Raw genomic sequence first — 18862 nt, 5'->3', positions numbered from 1 at the left:
ACCTATGTTTGAGATGCTAGGACCAAATCTTCTGCTTGATTTAAAGCTTTTTTCTTAGCACACAGATTTCAAAAGCTCTAATAACTGTTTCTGGTGCTGATGACAAGTGATCTGTGAACCCGGTAGAGAAGGATGCAATCACCTCACTTACCTCATGCATCACTTTCTCCTTTTCCACTGGCACCTCATCAAATGTCTTCACACTCAGTGGTCGCTTCTTGCTGCTGTTACTGAAAGCAAGAAAGTTGCGGGGTCAGCCTAAAGCACGAGCAGATGCTGCACCGGTTGGTAGCTCAATTAACAACCCTGACACAGCTCAGATTCCTGGACCAGTCGTCTTTTTTCATCTCGTATAATTAATAAACAACGCTCTGACAAATTTGTCTGTCCAACTCCTTTAAAGCAGCCATACTGAGAGAGGACAACAAGCAGTACCCAGATATATCAATTCTTTCTTTCCCTCCTGTCCCCATGTATATTTTTCTTACCCAGTTTCCACTGCGCTCCAGCGGATAACACAGTTGTTCAAGTTTTCTTCCACAGGGCAAGTTTTGGAGTTAGATTCTCCATCAGGACACAAGGTGATGTTCAGTGGGATATAGTCTTTACCATCCTATATAACATAAAAGAGCACAAAGCTGGTAAAGATCATTTTGTACTGCTTCTCAGATGTAAAAGGTTGTTGTATTCTTCAGAGCTTTACACTGAGAAAGGAGTAGATTTTATTTTAACTTTATGATGTTTCTTCAAAGTGATTATGACATTCTTCTCGCCATGTGGAAGTTAGAATGTATGGCTTTATCCGACATTTACTGTGTGGGAGGCTTTGTATGAGGAAAATGGTTCACTTTGGGAAACCTACCATGTAGCATGGCTGAAAATGGTCTCTAACATTCCAGTACTCATCTGCAGTTAGCGTGTTCTTTCTTCCAGGCATCTCAGCCTCAGCTATTGCTTCACTGGTCTTTATAGCAGTTACAAAACTTCTAAACATCCCTCACATATGGTACAGCAGCGCGACGGTTGTAGGGAGGGTGTCAATATATGCGCATCCAGTTTAAAAGTAGCTGGCTTTGCTGACTTTCACAGCAGCATCTTTGATGAGTTTGCAGCAATTTCTTTGTGATCGTTACTACATTCCAGATGTGTGGCTGTTCTGCCTCAGTGAAAGCGAAAGGAATTTCACTGATCTGCACTTCAGGAAAGCAGTCCTCTATATTGTCATTGCGTTGGCCTCTGGGAATTTCAAGGGACCAGTCTTAGGGACACCTAAATCCAAGTTTAAGCCATGCATTTGGGAGGAGGGAGGGAGTGGCATGAAGTCACAAAACCCCTATGGCCAATACGACTTCCACAGATTTTGGAATTGGTAAAAGAATATTGTCTATGTATAGACTTTTTGCTTATGTTCAACTTAAAAGGTTGCAGCTTAGCAAGAGCCAGTCCTTAAAATGGTAGCCTTAAAGGATTTTATTTCTTATCCTCACAAGAAATTGGTGCTGTGAGTTTAATAGAATTCAGTGCACATCTTAATAAGCTCTGCATTGTCATTACACCCCTGCAGTAATCTTCAGAAATGACTCTTCCTTTAAGTCCTAAAACTATTGGTCCAAATTTCCTTTGGCTTGATTTTTTTTTTCTTTTTTAATTTTGCGCAGCAGTTAAGTGCCCTTATTCCCTTATCATGATTTTTATGTCTCCTTAATCTGCTTTGGTTATAGGATAAAACTCACAAGCTCTTCATATTGCAAACTGGGCCCTCTTCAACTTAGCTTCACTAAATTTGTTTACAAACAGGAAGGAGCTGGAGGAGAGTGTTTGATTTCTTCTTAAATTAAATTGACAGTTACATAACAGGTCTGGTTGTTTTTATTGAAGAAGAAAACAACTGATTTAACTATTATGAAATTAATAATTATGTAATTGGCTTTCTGAGCTTTAAACTGCATCAATTTAAAGCTCCTAAGAGCACTGATGAACATAAGCTCAGAAAATGAGAGAGAAAGTTCAGACCAACTACTGGCAGTTTACTACGTTGGAATCTAATTAAAATTGTTTGTGAGATAAAGCACTATTGTTCCTCTAAGGGACAACTGAGCCTTTTTTTAATTAATGTAAGTTTGTGCTTATTATGGATGGATAAACATCTAGTTTTGAAATATAATCCCCTTTGAATAGTTAACATTTTCTTTACTCATCCCAGCAGCCATTTTCCTTGTGACCTCTGTTATGAAGTCAAATCTAACATTAACTGCTCAGCCTAGTCTTTACCTGTGTGCACGTAGGCACATATCCACATACGTATACATCTACACGTATGCATTTGTTGAAGAAGTGATTGTATTGCTGTACCTGCTGCACGTTGGCTTGAAGAAGATCTCCTAAGCGCTCCACGAGCTCGGTGAAAGTGGGCCTCTCCGTGGGTACGCCGTGCCAACAATCCAGCATCGTCTGGTAGCTAGATAAAACCACAGGTATTAAGAAAGGAAAGGGATAGGAGCTTTGCTTCCAAACTGTTTCTTTCTGCTGCTGCTTGTTTTGGTCATTGTTTGGATAGTTTTGGATTAAGACATGTTCAAATCTACTTGTGCTGAAATTCTGTTCTAGTTTTCATGTGGGATGCTTTTTCCTTCTATGTTCCTGCCTCAGCTGAGCCTGTAAGATTTTTTTATTTTCACCTAACTTAAAATTTGACTGATGGGCCCCACTGATATTGCTGAAATTAGTCATAATTATGGATGCCTAGTTTCTGTCACAGAATTGGAGATCGAGGCAGACACAGTAGTCTCCTGTACTGAGATTCATGGGGAGATTGTTAATCTCATCGTTGGCAAAGGTCAAGCTGACTTGGGTCTGTCTTTAGCATTCGCCTGTGGTATCAGGACACCCAAGATATGCACAACTACAACGTTTACTGAAAACAAAATACATAGCTGTCATCTGATGAGGTCTCCTTGCCCCTCCACACTTAAATACAATCTCTTTTGTAATACTTAAATGATATGTATCAGCTCTCACTATAAAACCAGGAGCTCTTACACTTCTGGAGTGGAGTACTCTGGAGATCTCATCCGGGTTCCTTCTTTGAGCCGTCGGCAGAAGTCCTCATCTATCTGCACTCCAGGGTATGGTGAGGCACCTGATGGGAGAAATAAGGAGGAATTTCCAGAATGGCATAATCCTGTTTTCCAGTCCAGTGAATTAAGCACATATCGATGATGTCTGCGGAGCATTCGAGATTAGACCTAGAGTCTTGACAGTAAAAGAAGCTAGAGCAAAGTTGGGGTTGCAGTCACTATTTGCTTGTTTTGTTTGGAAACCTGTTACGGACTCACTCTGTCTCTTTAGAGATTTCAATCGTGCTGTCTCCTCTGCATTTGTGATCTAGCCAGGACTGCTCCAAGGTGAAATGTGGCAGAAGGGAAATAAATTTTATTAGTTTGAGACTTTAAATGACCTCTTGGTCAGTGGTAGAAAAATTCCAACTCATTGGATTGGTTACATACTGGTTTCCAAACTGTCAGTCCGCCAAGACCCTGCACTAAATGAATACACATGAGGTAAGTTAAGTCCTGCTCGTCATTCATTGCCTCAGAATCTCTGGCATCTGTAAGTGCAGAGAAAGCTGTAGGCACCTCGCTCCTGCAGCAGGCTGCCAGAGCCGTGCAGTTCATCCTCAGGGGTAGGCTTGTAGTCCTTCTCTCCTGGTTCACCAGTTCAGTATTGCATATATATTATGCAGTCCTACAGGTAAAATTTCTTTGAAAAGTGACCTTCCAAATTTTTAGCCTTGTTTTCTTTTCTGAGTGAGTTCAGTGCTGCTTATTTTCAGGGTCGCTCAATTGTCAGTGTGAAACCTGGGAGGACAGTTCATGGCAACTGCAATTGCTTTTGAGAGGCAGATGCCTGTAAAGGGACCAGTACTATTATATTAACTTGCACAGAGGTTGGCCCAGCAGTTATCAAAATGAAGGTGTGCGACTTATTTAATTTCCTGCGTAAATGGTTACGTTCAGAGGAATGGCTAGCGTAAATCCATGTATGCATCGAATGTGCTCTTCCCTTCAACTGAGAGGTTGTGATCCTTGTTGTATGACACCTGCACTTCATGCTGGACCATAAATAAGGGGAACAAATCCACAGTTTGAGAAAGTGCTCTGGCATCAGAGTAATCCAGACCTCATAGGTACAACTCCAAAGGTGTCTACACTGAAGTTTGAAAGGTTACTGAGCCTATTGTGGGTAGACCTAAAAGATCTGTAAGCTCTCCTCCCTTCCTTCTCAGCAAAGGCAGCACAACCCTTGTCTTTCACATTCTGGCATCCTAGAAGCTGGATGGTGAGTTTGGAAGAAAATTTAATCAAGTCCCAACATAGGGGATTGAATGGAATCTGAATCCGTATCTGGCCCTCGAGGAATCTGTATGTGATTTACCATCTATAACATTCCTGCCTGTTTCCTGCATTCCTCCCCCCCATTTGGAAACACCATCATGTGCTGTGCACTTGGGGGCACAACAAGCACAGCAGAAATCTTTTGGATGAAAGCAGCGAAGAAGGTGCCAAAACGTGGCTGTTCCCAGAATTATTCTACTCTCTGAATCTGACTGCTCAATCTGCAAAACTATGCACCAGGGAGCAAAGATCCTGGTGACTTCCTAAAAGAGCGTCTCAACACAGCAAATTGGCTCTGATGACATTCAAAGCTCAGGGACACTTAGCCACAGCACATCTGAACTCCCTTGATATGCAAGTATCGGATCATAGTATTAAGAGTGTTTCCTGGAGTTATGTAGATTGGAACTAGTCAGGAGCATCATTTCTGCTTTATATCTTAATTTTCCTTCCTAGTTTTGTCTTGGCCTGCCATTATGATCACCGTAACCTGCTAACGTAATGTTCAGCTCACATGGTATCACCCATTAGCCAAAGATCTCAAAACAGGCTTCGATCAACTCACAAGATCTCTCTGAATAAATGGATAGAAACGACAGTGTCCCTTTCCCACAGCCACACTGTGATGAGGGGGTAGGGGTAGGAGGAGGGTCTGGGAGCCCTACGTGGCTGGCTCTGTACATCTCCTGGTTTTGTCTTTTCGTCTGTACAGGTTTATCTTTACAAACCTTTGCAAGGTACTGAGGCTTTGTGAATCCATCTGTGGCTTGCCCAGTTGATCCTGTATCTATTTAAAAGTGGCACAGCCTCTCGAGAGAAGTCAGCATAAGCCTCACTTGATCTAGTTAGCCCTAGGTTGCCAATGTACTGGGGCAACACTGAAACACCTTTCCTCAGTAGAGAAGAGATGGGCTGTATGGCCTTGTTCATTCATTTCTGGCTGCATGATGTGATTGTTGTGCCATCATGGCCAACTGATTTCCATTTGGAGGAGCTGAATGGAGTCATGCCATTGATGAACTGTCCCACCATTGTACACTGACCATTCTGACATGCAAAAGAAACCCCTCAGTTTGCTGAGTATTACCGGCTGGATCTGGCTCATGAGCACAGCAGAGGTTATTGATAAGAATTAGTCTTGCAAGTACATTGATTGGGACTGAGACCTTGAGGGCAACTCAGTAGAATTGGATGAGGAGGGATGGAGAATTCCACTCAATCTCACAGTCTAAGTTACCTTTCTTTGATTACATCATTGATCATATCAACTGCAATATATCGGTGAGAGCAAGTGCAGGGAAGGCAAAGAAGAATAATTTTTTGATTGCAGGATCTTTTGGTAGTTTATATTTTGACCAGTGTTGGCCTCCTACCAGCTGCAGCCAGCTCAGATCTCAAAAGCAAGGAACTCTCCCTTTCCCACCTCCACTCACCATTGTACTTTATCTGGACGACGTGATAAGCCTAGTGACTTGGATTGGGGCTGCTGAGACAGCTTGGGAGAAACGTAGGCTGAAACATATGGTGTAAGGTCTACACATGATGTTTTCCTTAAGGGAAATCTCTTCCAAAATGCTCAAAGATGTGGCATGCATTGGATATGGTAGCACTCTTTTGATCTTGGTTTTATTTTAGTAGGATAATAAGATGCTGATGTTATACTACCAGGCACTGGTTGTTTACATAATTACCTTTGATTGCTTTTTGAACAGTGCACATTTAAATTCCAGGAGACACTGACATCCTGTAATGCGCCATGTAAGTGATTTAAAGATGCATTAAACACTGCTGGCATTACCTGACGTGAGGTGTGCTGACCTCATTTAAATAATGTAAAGCTCAATGCAAACTCAGCCCCAAATGAAAATTAAGCTCTCTCAGGTCCTGATTTCTCTGTGTATCACCACAATGGACCCAGTCTGCCAGCCTTTCTGGAGGAAGCCTATCGTGCTTCATTCAGCTTCTGCCCCTGAAAGGGCCTGTATCCAAACCAAACTGCATTTTGCTAATTGGTATCTTCTCCTTTTTTAGAGGGTGCTAAGTCTGTGGGACCCAGTAAAAGCAGCAGTTGTAAATGGGAGCCAAAACGTACCCTGTAGCAACGACAAATAACTTCCATCCCCTGGCTCTCAATGATCTGTAAAACTTTTATATAAGAGAGTTCAATCAGTGACACAAATCCTTAATTAAATATTTATCGTGTGAGCTGCAGATGTGAGCAGTGCCAAACCACAGACATGCCTGGATGATCTGTATGAAAAACCCTCTTAGAGAAAATGACTGCTTTTGAATCTGTGCCACGGATTGAAGAAAATAGTTTGTGATCTACGTCATAACGAGGGCAGAGGCTGCTCTACAGATGGCAGCCCTTGGAGTAATTTAGTAGATTCCTCTGAATTCAGAAGAGGACAGTCTATTGTTCCAAGAAAGCACCTTCATTAAGCAAAGAGGCTATCTAAAATTAAAAGAAACCAGATAAATTATTTTTTAAAATAGTTAAAAATAGAGATGAATTTCAGTGACTACATTTTAATTTTTATTATTCTTCAGTACTAAAGGCCAAGTGACCCGAAGTTCACATCTGTGAAACTCTGTCAGGACCTTTGGCAATGGTATGAACAGTTTGCCTTCTGCAGTGGTCCTTGCCATTCATCAGTCTTCAGTTCATGTGGTTCCTTGGAGATGCCCAACGGAGAGACTGTCCCCTCTGAGCGTGCCTCTGCGTGCTAACGCTAAAGCATCATCTTGAATCATCTGTTGGAACTGGGGCATTGCCGGTGCTTCTGGAGCTTTCTCTTTCTGGGGTGTTTCAGAACACATGCAGCAGGTGATGCTGTTACAGAGCCACGGAGCAGTTACGCTGGAGTAACAAAACTCCGAATAACTAGGAGTGAACTCCAGAGAAGCAATAACTGCTGCTTGTTTTAACCATTTGAGTAGGGACTTTGTTTCACATGCTGGTGCAAACTAGAGAAAAGTCCAAATCAAAGACCTGGACTGAAATCAGGTTGTGATCTTTGCAGCCAGCCTTAAATTAAAGATTAGGATAGAAACAGCTCCAGACTTTGCATCCAGATCTGGACTTGGCATCTTAAGCCTGATCATTAATTTCAACTGATCCATGAACCAAAGATAGTAGGAGATTACAGAGTTTGCTTTAAAATTCAGCAGCTTAAGTTGACAGTGCTTCTTGTTTTCTTTTGTCTGCGAATGCTGATTAAAAAGCCAGAGCTGACATTCCTCAATTCCCTCAGGAACGCAAAACTTGCCACTCGGCAAGGAGAATTTGAGAGTGGCAAAGTCCAACTGTCTGTAAGACTGCTTGTCTAAATTTCAGGGCTTTATCTGCTGGACAGTAACCAGATCTCAGCGAGGCTGAGATTCCTAGCAGCACCATGAGATGAAATCTATAGTACCTAAAGAAAACCATTGCTATTCTTGAAAAAATATTGTGGCTTGCAAATGATATGGCCAGAAGAGTATGCATTCTACCCGTTCGCTGCCAAAATGACTTCCGCAGAGTCCAGCACTGGTTCTCCTATCAACCTGATGGCAGCTACTGCCAAGACGTTTTTCTTACTGAGAAAATCTTACTTAGCTTTTGTGGGGCAGATAATCAAGCTGGGATAAAATGTCATGTGAGCAAACTGCTTTGTGTTCCATGGGCTGCCACTAGCAACATCAGACCGCTATGTCAACAGCAGCGTAATCCTCTGCAACTTTTGAGCTGTGTGGTTTCCTGAAGCGGGTGCTTAGGGGAAAATATGGTTTGACAGGGAAACTTCTTCATTGCTCTCAAAGAAACATTTCACTCCCCAGCAGCAGAGGCTTGCGTTATCTCTGTGCTCTGTTGGTTTCAATTATTACAAATGTTAGGTTTGGATTTTGTTTTGGTGTCTCCCCTTCCCCTCCCCACGGTATTCCCTGTTTTCGTGTACTTTCCCAGGTGGAGTTCTCATTGACTTCAGCCCAGGGACTTTATTTTACTCCTGATCTACACTGTGCAATTCTATTAACTAAAACAGAAACATGGCACCGCGTTGTCATCTTTTGCTTAGAACTTTTCATAGAGAGAGAGCCATAAATGAGGGGGGAAAAAAGTTTTAAACCACTCTTACCTAGAGAAAATATTTCCCATAGCAGCACTCCAAAAGACCACACGTCACTCTGTGTTGTGTAAATTTTGTCGAAAATGGCTTCCGGAGCCATCCATTTGAGTGGAAGTCTTGCCTAAGAACACAAAAGAACACACTGTGTTGCTAGAACTGTTGTTACTAATCTGCCCAAGCCCTAGGGGAATAAGAACTTGAGATTAGCATGTCAAGTTTCTTCTACTTACATCTCCTTTCCGTACATAGTCAGGGTCTTTATAAATATCCCTGGCTAGTCCGAAGTCACAGATCTTAACCACGTTGTTCTCTGAAAGAAGGATGTTCCTTGCTGCCAAATCCCGATGAATGCACTGTGAAGGAATGAGGACAAACGAGATCAGAGCCTGGACAACGAGCTGCTGCTAGAGTTGAAAGCATGAGACCTTCTTTGGAAGTAGAAAGGTAAATGAATTTTTGTTGTGAGCAGGTTAGAGAGGGGAAATGTGTGTGGGAATCCGCTGCAAATATAGTGCAAAAGAGAAAACAACTTGGAGAATAAGCCAAGCGTAACAGTTTTCTGATGTTTCTATGCGAAATAACTTGGACAGTGATGAGGAGACGAAGGGAGCGCCATTTTCCAGTTAATTGTTCCGCGGCAAATTTGGGAGAGGGCAAAAAGCAGCTGCAGCCACATTTGCAAATGCAGTCCCACGAGTGTGTGTGAGGCCGGGGTAACTGCCCATCGGCCGTTCCCGTGCTCATGGTTTGTGTGTGCGCTGCCCTGGTAGCTGTGTGGTCAGTGCAAGCTCTCAGTTTTGTGCACACTCTGGCATGTGCATTACAGTCAAGTTACTTCAAAACCAGGCATTCCATAGGCTACAGCCGTATTTCTTTTTTTGTTTGGTTTTTTTTGTGCTAACTTTGCCAATAGTCTCCAACATTACGACAAGCTAAATGAATAATTTTTCAGTAGTACTTTTGTTGACCACACTACAGGGATCTTCCTCTATGAGAAGCCTTTTCTGCATTCATTTATGAGACAGTTCCGCAAATTGTCTTACAATCTGTATTCACTCCTATCTAAACTCTCACGTTACAGATGCCAGTCCTTGTAGCCAAGAACATGATGGATATTCCTTCACAACTCCTTCAGTGCTACTTATTGCCTAACGACCAGAGCTAATGTGGTCTCCGACACTTTAACATAAGAGCAAAGAGCAGATTACTCAGGCTTAAAAGTATATTTGGATTTCTTCGTATCAGATACTCATGATTCTGTGAAAGAAGTTCAGCCCTGATGTTTTAATGAGCTCACTTTTCGGGAGGCGAGAAACTCCATGCCTTTTGCCACTTGGAAGCTGTAGCAAATCAGATCCTCCAACGTCAGGGGCCGCTTGTACAGATCCTCAGCATCTAGGAGAGATCACAGACACAGCAAAACACTAGAGCAACAGCTACAAGCTTTTTTGGCACTGGTGCCACTTGCATGCTGGTGACCCCAGCCCTGCATCTGAGTATCGTGACATGAGTTCTCTACTAGGATTACCACTCTGCTTTAGGAACCACTGACCTAGAGGCAGAAGATCAGATGACTGAAAAAGTTCCACCCAACGTTAATCTATGGGGAAGACAACATCTGGGGTTAAAAGTGAGGGAAACTACTTACAGTGAGCGAGTGACAAGACTGGCCCCACCAATCTTCTGGTAAAATACTGTTATTGCTCCTCTTACACGACAGGAGCAGCTTTTAGATGCATACGCTATTGCGAACCTCTTTTTGTCAGAAAGTTGGAGTGGGGCACAGGCAAGAGAAAGAATTTGTGATATCAGGAACAAGTCAAGCAGTGTAAGGGCTTGTAAAATGTGTGACAGTGTGTGTGGTACTAGTCAAGGAACAGAAATCTTTACAATAAAAGGTCTGGCCTTAGGTAGGTTTCTTTTACCTTCTTCGTCATCTTCTGAATCGCTGTAACTCTTATCTTCAATAAATCCTGAGCTGGCGGAGCTTCCAGTGCTGGCTACGCTCTCAAGGCGCCTCTTGATCAGTTCGGTCAAGTCACTGTTGGACTCATCCAGACTTTTCTCTGCTTGGTCAGAGTTTTCCTGGGACTAGAAATAGTAGAAAACTGATTTTTTAGCTTTGGATGATGCAGTGCCTGGGCATTCAAAATATAAAAGAATGGCATATGGAGAAAGTGTCCTCTGGAGATGAGCTCACAACATGTTTGAACATGATGTTCCCTGAATAGCAGGACTAACAAAGCCTGATTTCCTAGTTATCAGTACAAACCCTCCCGTTTTACTGATAGCAATATTCCACCATAAACGTTAGCTAGAATCGGGCCAGGTGAGACTGATAGATGAGCAGGGAGATACTGTTTCTTAGGAAACCACACTAAAAATCACAGTTCAAGGTATGTGTATGATGTGCACTGAAATGCATCTGTCTCACCCTCTCCTGGGGAGTGAGACATAACCAGTCCCTGCAATTCATGAAAACAATGGTGAGAAAAGAAATTTTGAGTGCCTGTACCAGGAAAATCTTCTCTTACACAAAGTACCTTATGTACTTTTGTGCTGGTGCACAATAGCAATAATAATAATAATAATAATAATAGAATCATCCGGGAAAATAATCTTGGGGAGGCTCCAGTTTCTGGCAGGGCTTGGATCTGAGCGTCCTTTTGATGCTGTAGTCCCATCCTCTCCCCATCCCTGATTTCTGGCCTCTGCTGTCTTCCCCCATATCCCAGCCCAGTTTGTGCTAGCACAAATGTTTGTGTGGATGCAGACAACCATTTGGAAACCAAACCCATGTGGTTCGTTTTAATACAGACCATGTTTGTGAGCCAGTTCGCCGCATACAGTGCAGACTTTTAGGTTGGCACAGGGGAAGGGAGAACACCGAAGCTGGGAATGAGCAGATGAGGGCAGGGTGAGCTTGGGGGGGGGCTACAAACAAAAATCCCCAAACTGGGCTTGTATTTTGGGAAGGTTCGCCTTCTCCTAGTTCAGATAATACCAGTTTTTCTCTACTACTTTGCAGAGAGGGAGAATTACTTGCGAGATACTGCACAGCCCAAGGGTTGCCCTCCTTGTGCTGGGTAGTATCTCCCAAATAATTCCCTGCCCGCCCCCCCCCCAAATGTGCTAGGGTGCTTGGCTATTTGCAACTAATTCTTTAGTAGGTGCTAGAAAAGAAGAGAATGGGAGCGAGATCCTACAGGGGAAAAGGTTTCCTTTTCCTCCTCATACAAACTGAAATGGGGTGAGAAAATAAAGTGCCTATATAAAAACCAAACTGTCTCAGTGCCAATGCAGAAACAAATCCAACGTGCGGTCAGTGGTTGCTAATTCTCCGCCTTGTGACAGCGAGAAGCCTGTCATTTTTTTTTACCTTGTATGCAATGAAATCTCCTCGTTTTCCTCTTAGATAGTTGGACAGATTTCCATATTTGCAATATTCTACTATGACCATTAAAGGACCTAAAAAGACAGTGAAAGTCAAATGAGTTTTGAAGCACTGCAAAGCACTTAATACTAACTTATCCTCACAAATCCTCTTCAAAAGAAGTAAATACTGGCATTCCTATTATACAGAGGAGGAAATTAGGAAACAGAGAAGTGACACGCATTCAGTAGTGGATATGGAGAGAAGGGAATACAGATCTGATTCTTAGTTTTCCCCATTAGATGGTAACAGTTGGTTATTTATTCCTTATTTATAAACAAAGGAAAATTCAGAGTGATAAATAAGAATATGCAATCCCATATGCTATTAAGGTTGTTTTACTCTATGTATAGATCCATAGCATGGAGCAACCTTCATTTTTCTCTTCTACCTTCACAACTGTTTGGTTTGGGTGGAGCTGATGCCACTAGAGATAATAAAAGTATGCGGGATCATAGACAGATCTAAATCAAAAGTTGCAAAAATATTTAGTCTGAAGTTTTTGCGAGTCTGCAAAGTCCTAACGATTTCTTCCTGTCTTATTTCTGTGCAAACTACCGTAGAGTTCAGTGCAATTGCTGCTTTTATGCAATTATGCATATTTTTAAGACCTGCTTGAAAATGCGTTTATGTTTCAGTGGGAGCTATTAGGGAAGGGAAAAGCTACATTCTCCACCTTTAGCATAATCACTGCTTTGTGCAATCATCAAATGTAAGGTAAGGTGAAATCGTGGGACTAGAATGCATCTAAACATGTATTTTTATTAATCCGAGGCAACCAGACTTTCATGCCCAGAAACCTTTTTCTGTCTAGAAGGTCTGTAGCTCAGACTTAGGGGTTTGAACTTCAAAGGAAAAGGGCTGAGAGCTGCACTTGGCCATTCGGGAAGGAGGCAGCTCTGAGCAGCACTTCTGTCTGGCTGTATCAGAAATGCGCATACAGGCTCGTACCACAGTCTGTGCCGGTGGTCCAGCCTGACACGAACGGTATTGACTGGAAAGGCTGGGAGCAGGGCTGTAAGGGATTGCAGAGGGGTCGAGGAGGGAAGAGTGAACCTTGGGGATTCTGGTTGTTCCATCCTGGCTGAGACTGGGTGGCGAGTACCGTTTGGAAGCAGATTGTCCCATTAAAAGGGAGATGGTGAATTCTAGCAATAATAACCAATAGCTTGCCGATAATCACACTGCGTATTTCTACCAGGCTTTTTATTTGTACACATCCTGTAGCACTGCTAGATTGAACACACGCCTTTGGGCTGTTCAGGACTTCCAGTTCCATGTACAAGCACCTGAGTACGCTGTACCAGTGACTGCAAAACCACAACTGGCCCAAAATTGGAGCTGATAGCGGTTCTACTGCTGACCACACAACGCTGCTGGCTTGGGCTTAAAGGCAGCAGTGCTGGGATCCGGCAGCACACAAGAGATCTCTGGGGGACATTGTTCTGAAGAATGGAAAGTCAAATGTCCCTCATGGATGCCCTGAGGAAATGCAGGTTCCAGTACAGCTTTAAAGCTCCACTTAGTGATTTATTCCTGGTTTTGAAATGCTTCCTAGACACGGCCGCTCCATATTTTATTTCTTCATTGTAAAGCATATACTACACATTAGTTCTAATTGCTTAACATCAGACACTCAGCCAAGGTGTTAAGATCTGTTAGTTGTTATGTTGTTAAAGTAATATATGTGCATACTTAATATCAGTCTTCATCAGGAATACTATTATATGGTTACATAAAACCTAACAAGGAAGGAGAAAGCACTGTATTCTGCAATGGCGTTTTAATAGTAACTCTTATCCCAGTGTCTGTCTTGAGAGCTCCAGGCTATTTTTCTTTAGGCTGCAGCTGTATTGCTCAAAGGTAAACAAACCAGTGCTTGCCTAGAGGATTACTCCCCAGAGCAATCCATGGGTTTCCGAGGCAGCTAGCAGGGAAGAGTGAGGGTTACCTCTTTGCCCAGGAGGGCAATCAGGATGGAGCAGGCTGGAGAACGGGAAACTGGGGAACTCCCAGGAGAAAAAGTTCCTCAGAGATTGGGCCATCGCAGTGTTTGATCAGTCACTGAGACGTGGTTTACTGTGCAACTAGAACTCTGTGGCTGAATTAGTGCTTTGGTTAAAAACTGTTGACCTCTTAGTAATGCTACCATGGTTTTAGGCACCTGCTTGTGTTAAACCACCTCATTGACTTGACAGGAGAGGAGAGTCACCAGCATTCATAACGTTACTTCCCCTTACTCACAGTCCCAAGCAAAGGCTACTCGCTTACACATCTGAATCTTACAATCCTCCAGCTAAGCTGGCCATCCTCCCACACAAGCGTTTGGGGTCTGCAGTGCTGCAACAGTTCCTGCAAGTTCCCTGTTCGTGGCTCCCAGATGGCAACAGGATCTGTGGTGGCTGGTTGCTGACTGCTCCTTGAAGAACTGCAAGTATCTTGCTGGGGGGAAGATTTCTTTCCTGGCATCCTACCAGATCAACCTCACTGAAGTTTTCTTTTTTTTCCCCGTGACTGGACAACTACATGTTCTTTGGGAAGATGACATCTCCGGAGTCTCAGATGACAACAGATGTGTGCACCATCTCTCTTTCCCCTTCATTTATTTTACTCTGGTTTGGGTTTTTTTTGTCCTCAGCTCTCCTAAATCTGCCCTTTGGGGACTGTTTTGAAGGTTTGTTGTAAGCAGTAGAGAGGCATCTTTGAGAGTTGTTACTCTGAAGTTAAAGCACGGTACAGTAACAGACAAGGATGCTTTTTTGTATGGCAGTATGGGAAGGGATGTTTTAGTGACAAAGGTCTAAGATTTATGGAGTCCTTTGTTTAAGTCTGCACTTTGCAACAGATTCGTTGTATGCTGTACAGCCAGTTGTGTCAGCTCAGCCCCTTGGAAGTCCACGCCATCGCTCCATTCGGCTTTGGACTGTCGCAGGCTTCCTGGATACTACGCAAAAAATGCCTGCGTTTGCCCGGTGAGAGGGAAGTGCTTGGGAAAGGAGGAGGCCCCAAGCAGCTGAGTGCTCAGCCTGGTGCATCCTCCTGATAAGGCAGGGAAGAAGAGGGAGGAGAACCTTTGAAATGATCGGTAGTGCCTATGTGGGGGAATTGGGTACCTAATTACAATTAAGGATCCTGCCACCCTTCAGGCCAGAATTCCTTTTGTAAACAAGCTTACAAAGGACAGAGAAAAAGAAAATAGAGCAGTGATACCACTGGCTGGAAGAAGATGTTTAGAAACCATTGATGAGATGTGGCCATATTCTGCAGTAGCCAAAGCTCTCCTATGAGCAGGGAGGTAGAAATGTTTGTGCTTGCATTAGCTGCATGTGCATGAGACTGGGACTCTACCGCAGATACATCCCAACGCCATTATATCTGAAAAGTGTTTCTTCTTCGCTCCTGATTTACTGAGGACTTCTCACCTCCAGCTTTGGTGCAGGCTCCCAGCAGGTTGACTACATTCAGATGATGTCCTATATGGATGAGGATCTTCAGTTCAGACATTAAAGCTTTGCATTCATTAGTAGTTGCACATTCTGCTTAAGATAAACAGGAAAAAAATCGTCTTTACACAACAGGATATTTTTAACAGGACAGAGCAAGATCCTGTTTACACTTGGAAACGAAACCCACCCAAGTTATTTGCAGTATCTTGGCTTTTCAGACTCTTAAAACAGATAATAATTGATCCCTTTCATTGTCTGTTGACCTTTATGAAGTGGAATAACATTTTATCTTTTGGGTGACTCTATCTTTCTCTAGCATAGGTTATGGAGGGTTACTGTCCTGTAGGAGAGCCCTCCTCCCAAATCAGATTCCAGAGAGCCTTTGCAAGGACTGAACTTTGCAAGCTTAGCAAAGCAAAACCCAACCCCTTCAAGCAACAATAGCACAACGTGTTCCTCCATCTATAATGGTCATGTGCAGTTTTGCAGTAGTACTTCTTTACAATACCTCAGAATATATTTTTCCACAGTACTGAGCAACTCTCCACTGCAGGTGATGGAGGAATCCAACACATCTGTAAGTTGGGTCCCAAAACGTACTGGAGAATGTATAGCATTAATAAATCTCAGCCCTGTGAGATCTCATTGACCCAAGAAATACATTTGCCAGCAAAGCAGAGGGAGCCATATTTGTGTGTGAACCATGAACTCGACACTCGATGAAGCACTGGCTAGCCAGTGATACTGTAGTTTCATTCTCTTTTGCTGCCAAAGCTAAGGCACTCTCAGCCCAGAACGTTGTTCAGATGCTGGCTTGTTTCCTCTGCTTTCTTTCCAAAGCTTTCATGATGTGTTTTAACAAAAGGGTCTGCGCTCTGTTCCCTCCATTTTTGCCTTTGCATCACTTAAGATTTAAATACCAAGAAACAGTTACACACATTGGTGTGACAAATGTAACCTCTGTATCTGTTTGTAGAATTCTCCATAAACAAATCTTTCACCAAACTGTGTCATAAAGAAGGAGCTATTCCAAGCCCAAGATTTCTTCAGTCAACAGTGCTTGTAGATGGGTGTGCACCTGGGTGGTGCTACTCCCGATTTACCCTGGCATGAGCTGGAACACGTACCTGGCAAAATCTAATCAGAACAGCCTCCAAAGTGGTTCAGATAATCTTGCACATTAAGTTTTAGCCTTCAACCCAGAACTGATAGCAGCCTACCTCATGGAAATGACAGAAATGCAGACATCTCCAGAGTCTTTTTTTTTTTTTTTTTTTTTAATTTTCCTGAATGGATTGACTTGCACTAGAGAATCTGCATTGTTCAGGAACATGATGAATTATGGGCAAGTTAGTTGGGGAGGGACAGGTTAGAGCAGGAGGCCGCTGCCTCCACTGGGGAAGGAAGGTGTAAAATGATGGAGAAACTGTCAAATAGCACAGTGTGGAAGTGAATGAAAACCCAGAGCTATCCAGGGCAGTAAGTTTTGGATGGAGAATGGAGTGTGTCTGGATCAGGGGCTTCTAAGATATTTCAGGGATCTGGAGATGGACATGGAACAGAAGGAACAACAGCAGGAGAGAAGATGAGCTGAAGATGTACTGACTAATGCGGAGAAGGGAGACCAGATTCGGAGGCGGTCCAGACAGGTGATAAACTGATGTTTGTGAGATTGCAGAGAGATGGGAAGTCGCAGAGCATCAGGAGAGGCAGCTAGCAACAGAAGCCACATACAGTGATAGAAGTTCCTGAATCGTGGCATTGCAGGGGTTAATGCTGTCATGCAGCAGCAATGCGGAGCAATGTGGGCTATGAAAAGCCATCCAGTGAGCATCGATTGCACCTTTGAAAAAACCCTAAGTGAATGGTTAAAAATCTCCTACCCAAGTAGTCAACGTGCTGGCTGATGCATTTATTCATAAGCTGTCTGCAGAGGCTTTGTATGTAAATATAATATGAAGGAATAGTCTCCAAGTTCCCCCCTTCCCCGCCACTGAATGGTAAAAGCTTTCCTTAATTTCAATAATTGCAAGCAAGTTGTCTCTAATTCACTCCCTTGGCATTGCTTTTTTTTCAACCCCTTGAACTGTTCTACATCTGGAAGGGCTGTGATCGAAGGCGTAGATCCAATTTCAGACTATCTAATGTAATTACATTCTGTAATCTGTTTCCCTCCTAACCCCACAGACCTGGAAGCTGCTGTTTTCCTCCTCTAGGAATACAAGACTTAATCAGCAGCGCAGCATGGAGCCCGCTTGTCATTTCCTACGCGTTAACATCCACTGTATAATGACTAATTGCTCCCATATGACAAACCCACTCCCTTCTGAACACAATGAACTTGGGACTGGTTTGGAGCTGAGAACTGGAAACCTCATTGCCCACAGGTTCCCTGAGGAGTCTTGTGAGGATCTCAGAGGGATATGTACCTTTAAGCATTTTTACGGCAACTGTTTTGCAGGTTGAAGATTTATCAATGCCAAAAGCAGACGCCTCCACCACCTTCCCAAAAGCACCATGACCCAGTGTTTTACCTAGAGAAGCAAGAGTCAGAATGAGCCAAAGGGGACTTACGACAGCCTGCATCAGATAAGAGGGAGACATGCATTCTCAGCTATGCAAGAGATACAAGACTCCAGTGCCCAGGCACAACGTAGACGTAGACTGATAGTCAATAGGAGCCTGTATCACATATTTGCAGTATATGGATATAACCGGTATGATTTATATCCATATGACTTTAATGCAATACAGTATGTGATAGAACAGAGTAGAATAAATAAATCTGCATTCAGCTGAAGGCAAGGCTGAATACATACACACGGCTTAAGGGTAAAAACATTACATACAGTTGTCCTGAAGCCCAGGAAAGGCAGAGTTTGGGTTAAACATAGAATTGTGGAACCCTGATCTCTCATGAATCACGGTCACAGAGATAGCCAGCTAAGGCACTCAGGCAGCCAGAACCCTTTAACCCTTCAGTTATTGACATTTACTTGATGTAAAAGCTATACTGAATGGAATTTAAGTTGACAATCTTTCTTTATTTTCCCTTTCGTGTGAATTTTCATGCCTGCATTACCTAGTGTGCTCTGAGGGCTCTGACCCACCATGCAGCAGGTATGCTGGGCATCACGGTCTGGCTTTTTGGTTCTGCTAGTTGGACACTGTGTCCCACCATCATCCCATTTTTTGTTGTTTTTGTTTGTCTTCCTCTTTCTTCCATGTTTTTCAGCTAAAGCACCAAGAGCACACAGGAATACAGATATATTCCCTACGCTCATCGTTGTGCACAGATGTTACTGTTTCTCTATACAAACACAACCTGCTTTTTACACTTTCTTGTTCCATCATCCAGTGAGCTGAGCTGCTGAATGAAATTTGGTTAATTTTTTCATGATAGCTCTTTACAACTCAAAGCCAAGTGTAAATGATTGACAAGGAACTGATTACTTGACGAATCGCTAGATTTCTTCAAAA

At 43.0% G+C, this 18862-nt stretch overlaps 1 protein-coding gene across 1 annotated transcript in view; it reads right to left on the bottom strand.

The window, feature by feature from the left end:
* The window catches only part of LOC104126066 (vascular endothelial growth factor receptor kdr-like), an 82265-nt gene that overhangs the window by 12721 nt on the left and 50682 nt on the right, over positions 1-18862 (bottom strand). Inside the window, exons 16-26 of the mRNA XM_035894051.1 lie at positions 17812-17916; positions 15359-15475; positions 11883-11971; positions 10429-10594; positions 9801-9898; positions 8734-8856; positions 8513-8624; positions 3040-3139; positions 2353-2458; positions 489-613; positions 152-230 (exon numbers count right to left, since the gene is read on the bottom strand). Of these exons, the coding sequence (XP_035749944.1) occupies positions 152-230; positions 489-613; positions 2353-2458; positions 3040-3139; positions 8513-8624; positions 8734-8856; positions 9801-9898; positions 10429-10594; positions 11883-11971; positions 15359-15475; positions 17812-17916 (1220 nt within the window). The remainder of the gene's footprint in view (positions 1-151; positions 231-488; positions 614-2352; positions 2459-3039; positions 3140-8512; positions 8625-8733; positions 8857-9800; positions 9899-10428; positions 10595-11882; positions 11972-15358; positions 15476-17811; positions 17917-18862) is intronic.

This window comes from Egretta garzetta, unplaced genomic scaffold (assembly GCF_000687185.1).
Source record: "Egretta garzetta isolate BGI_Z169 unplaced genomic scaffold, ASM68718v1 scaffold595, whole genome shotgun sequence".
NCBI classification, from domain to species: Eukaryota; Metazoa; Chordata; class Aves; order Pelecaniformes; family Ardeidae; genus Egretta; species Egretta garzetta.
The sequence above is the reverse complement of the archived record's forward strand: the minus strand, read 5'-3'. Positions and strand labels throughout refer to the sequence as shown.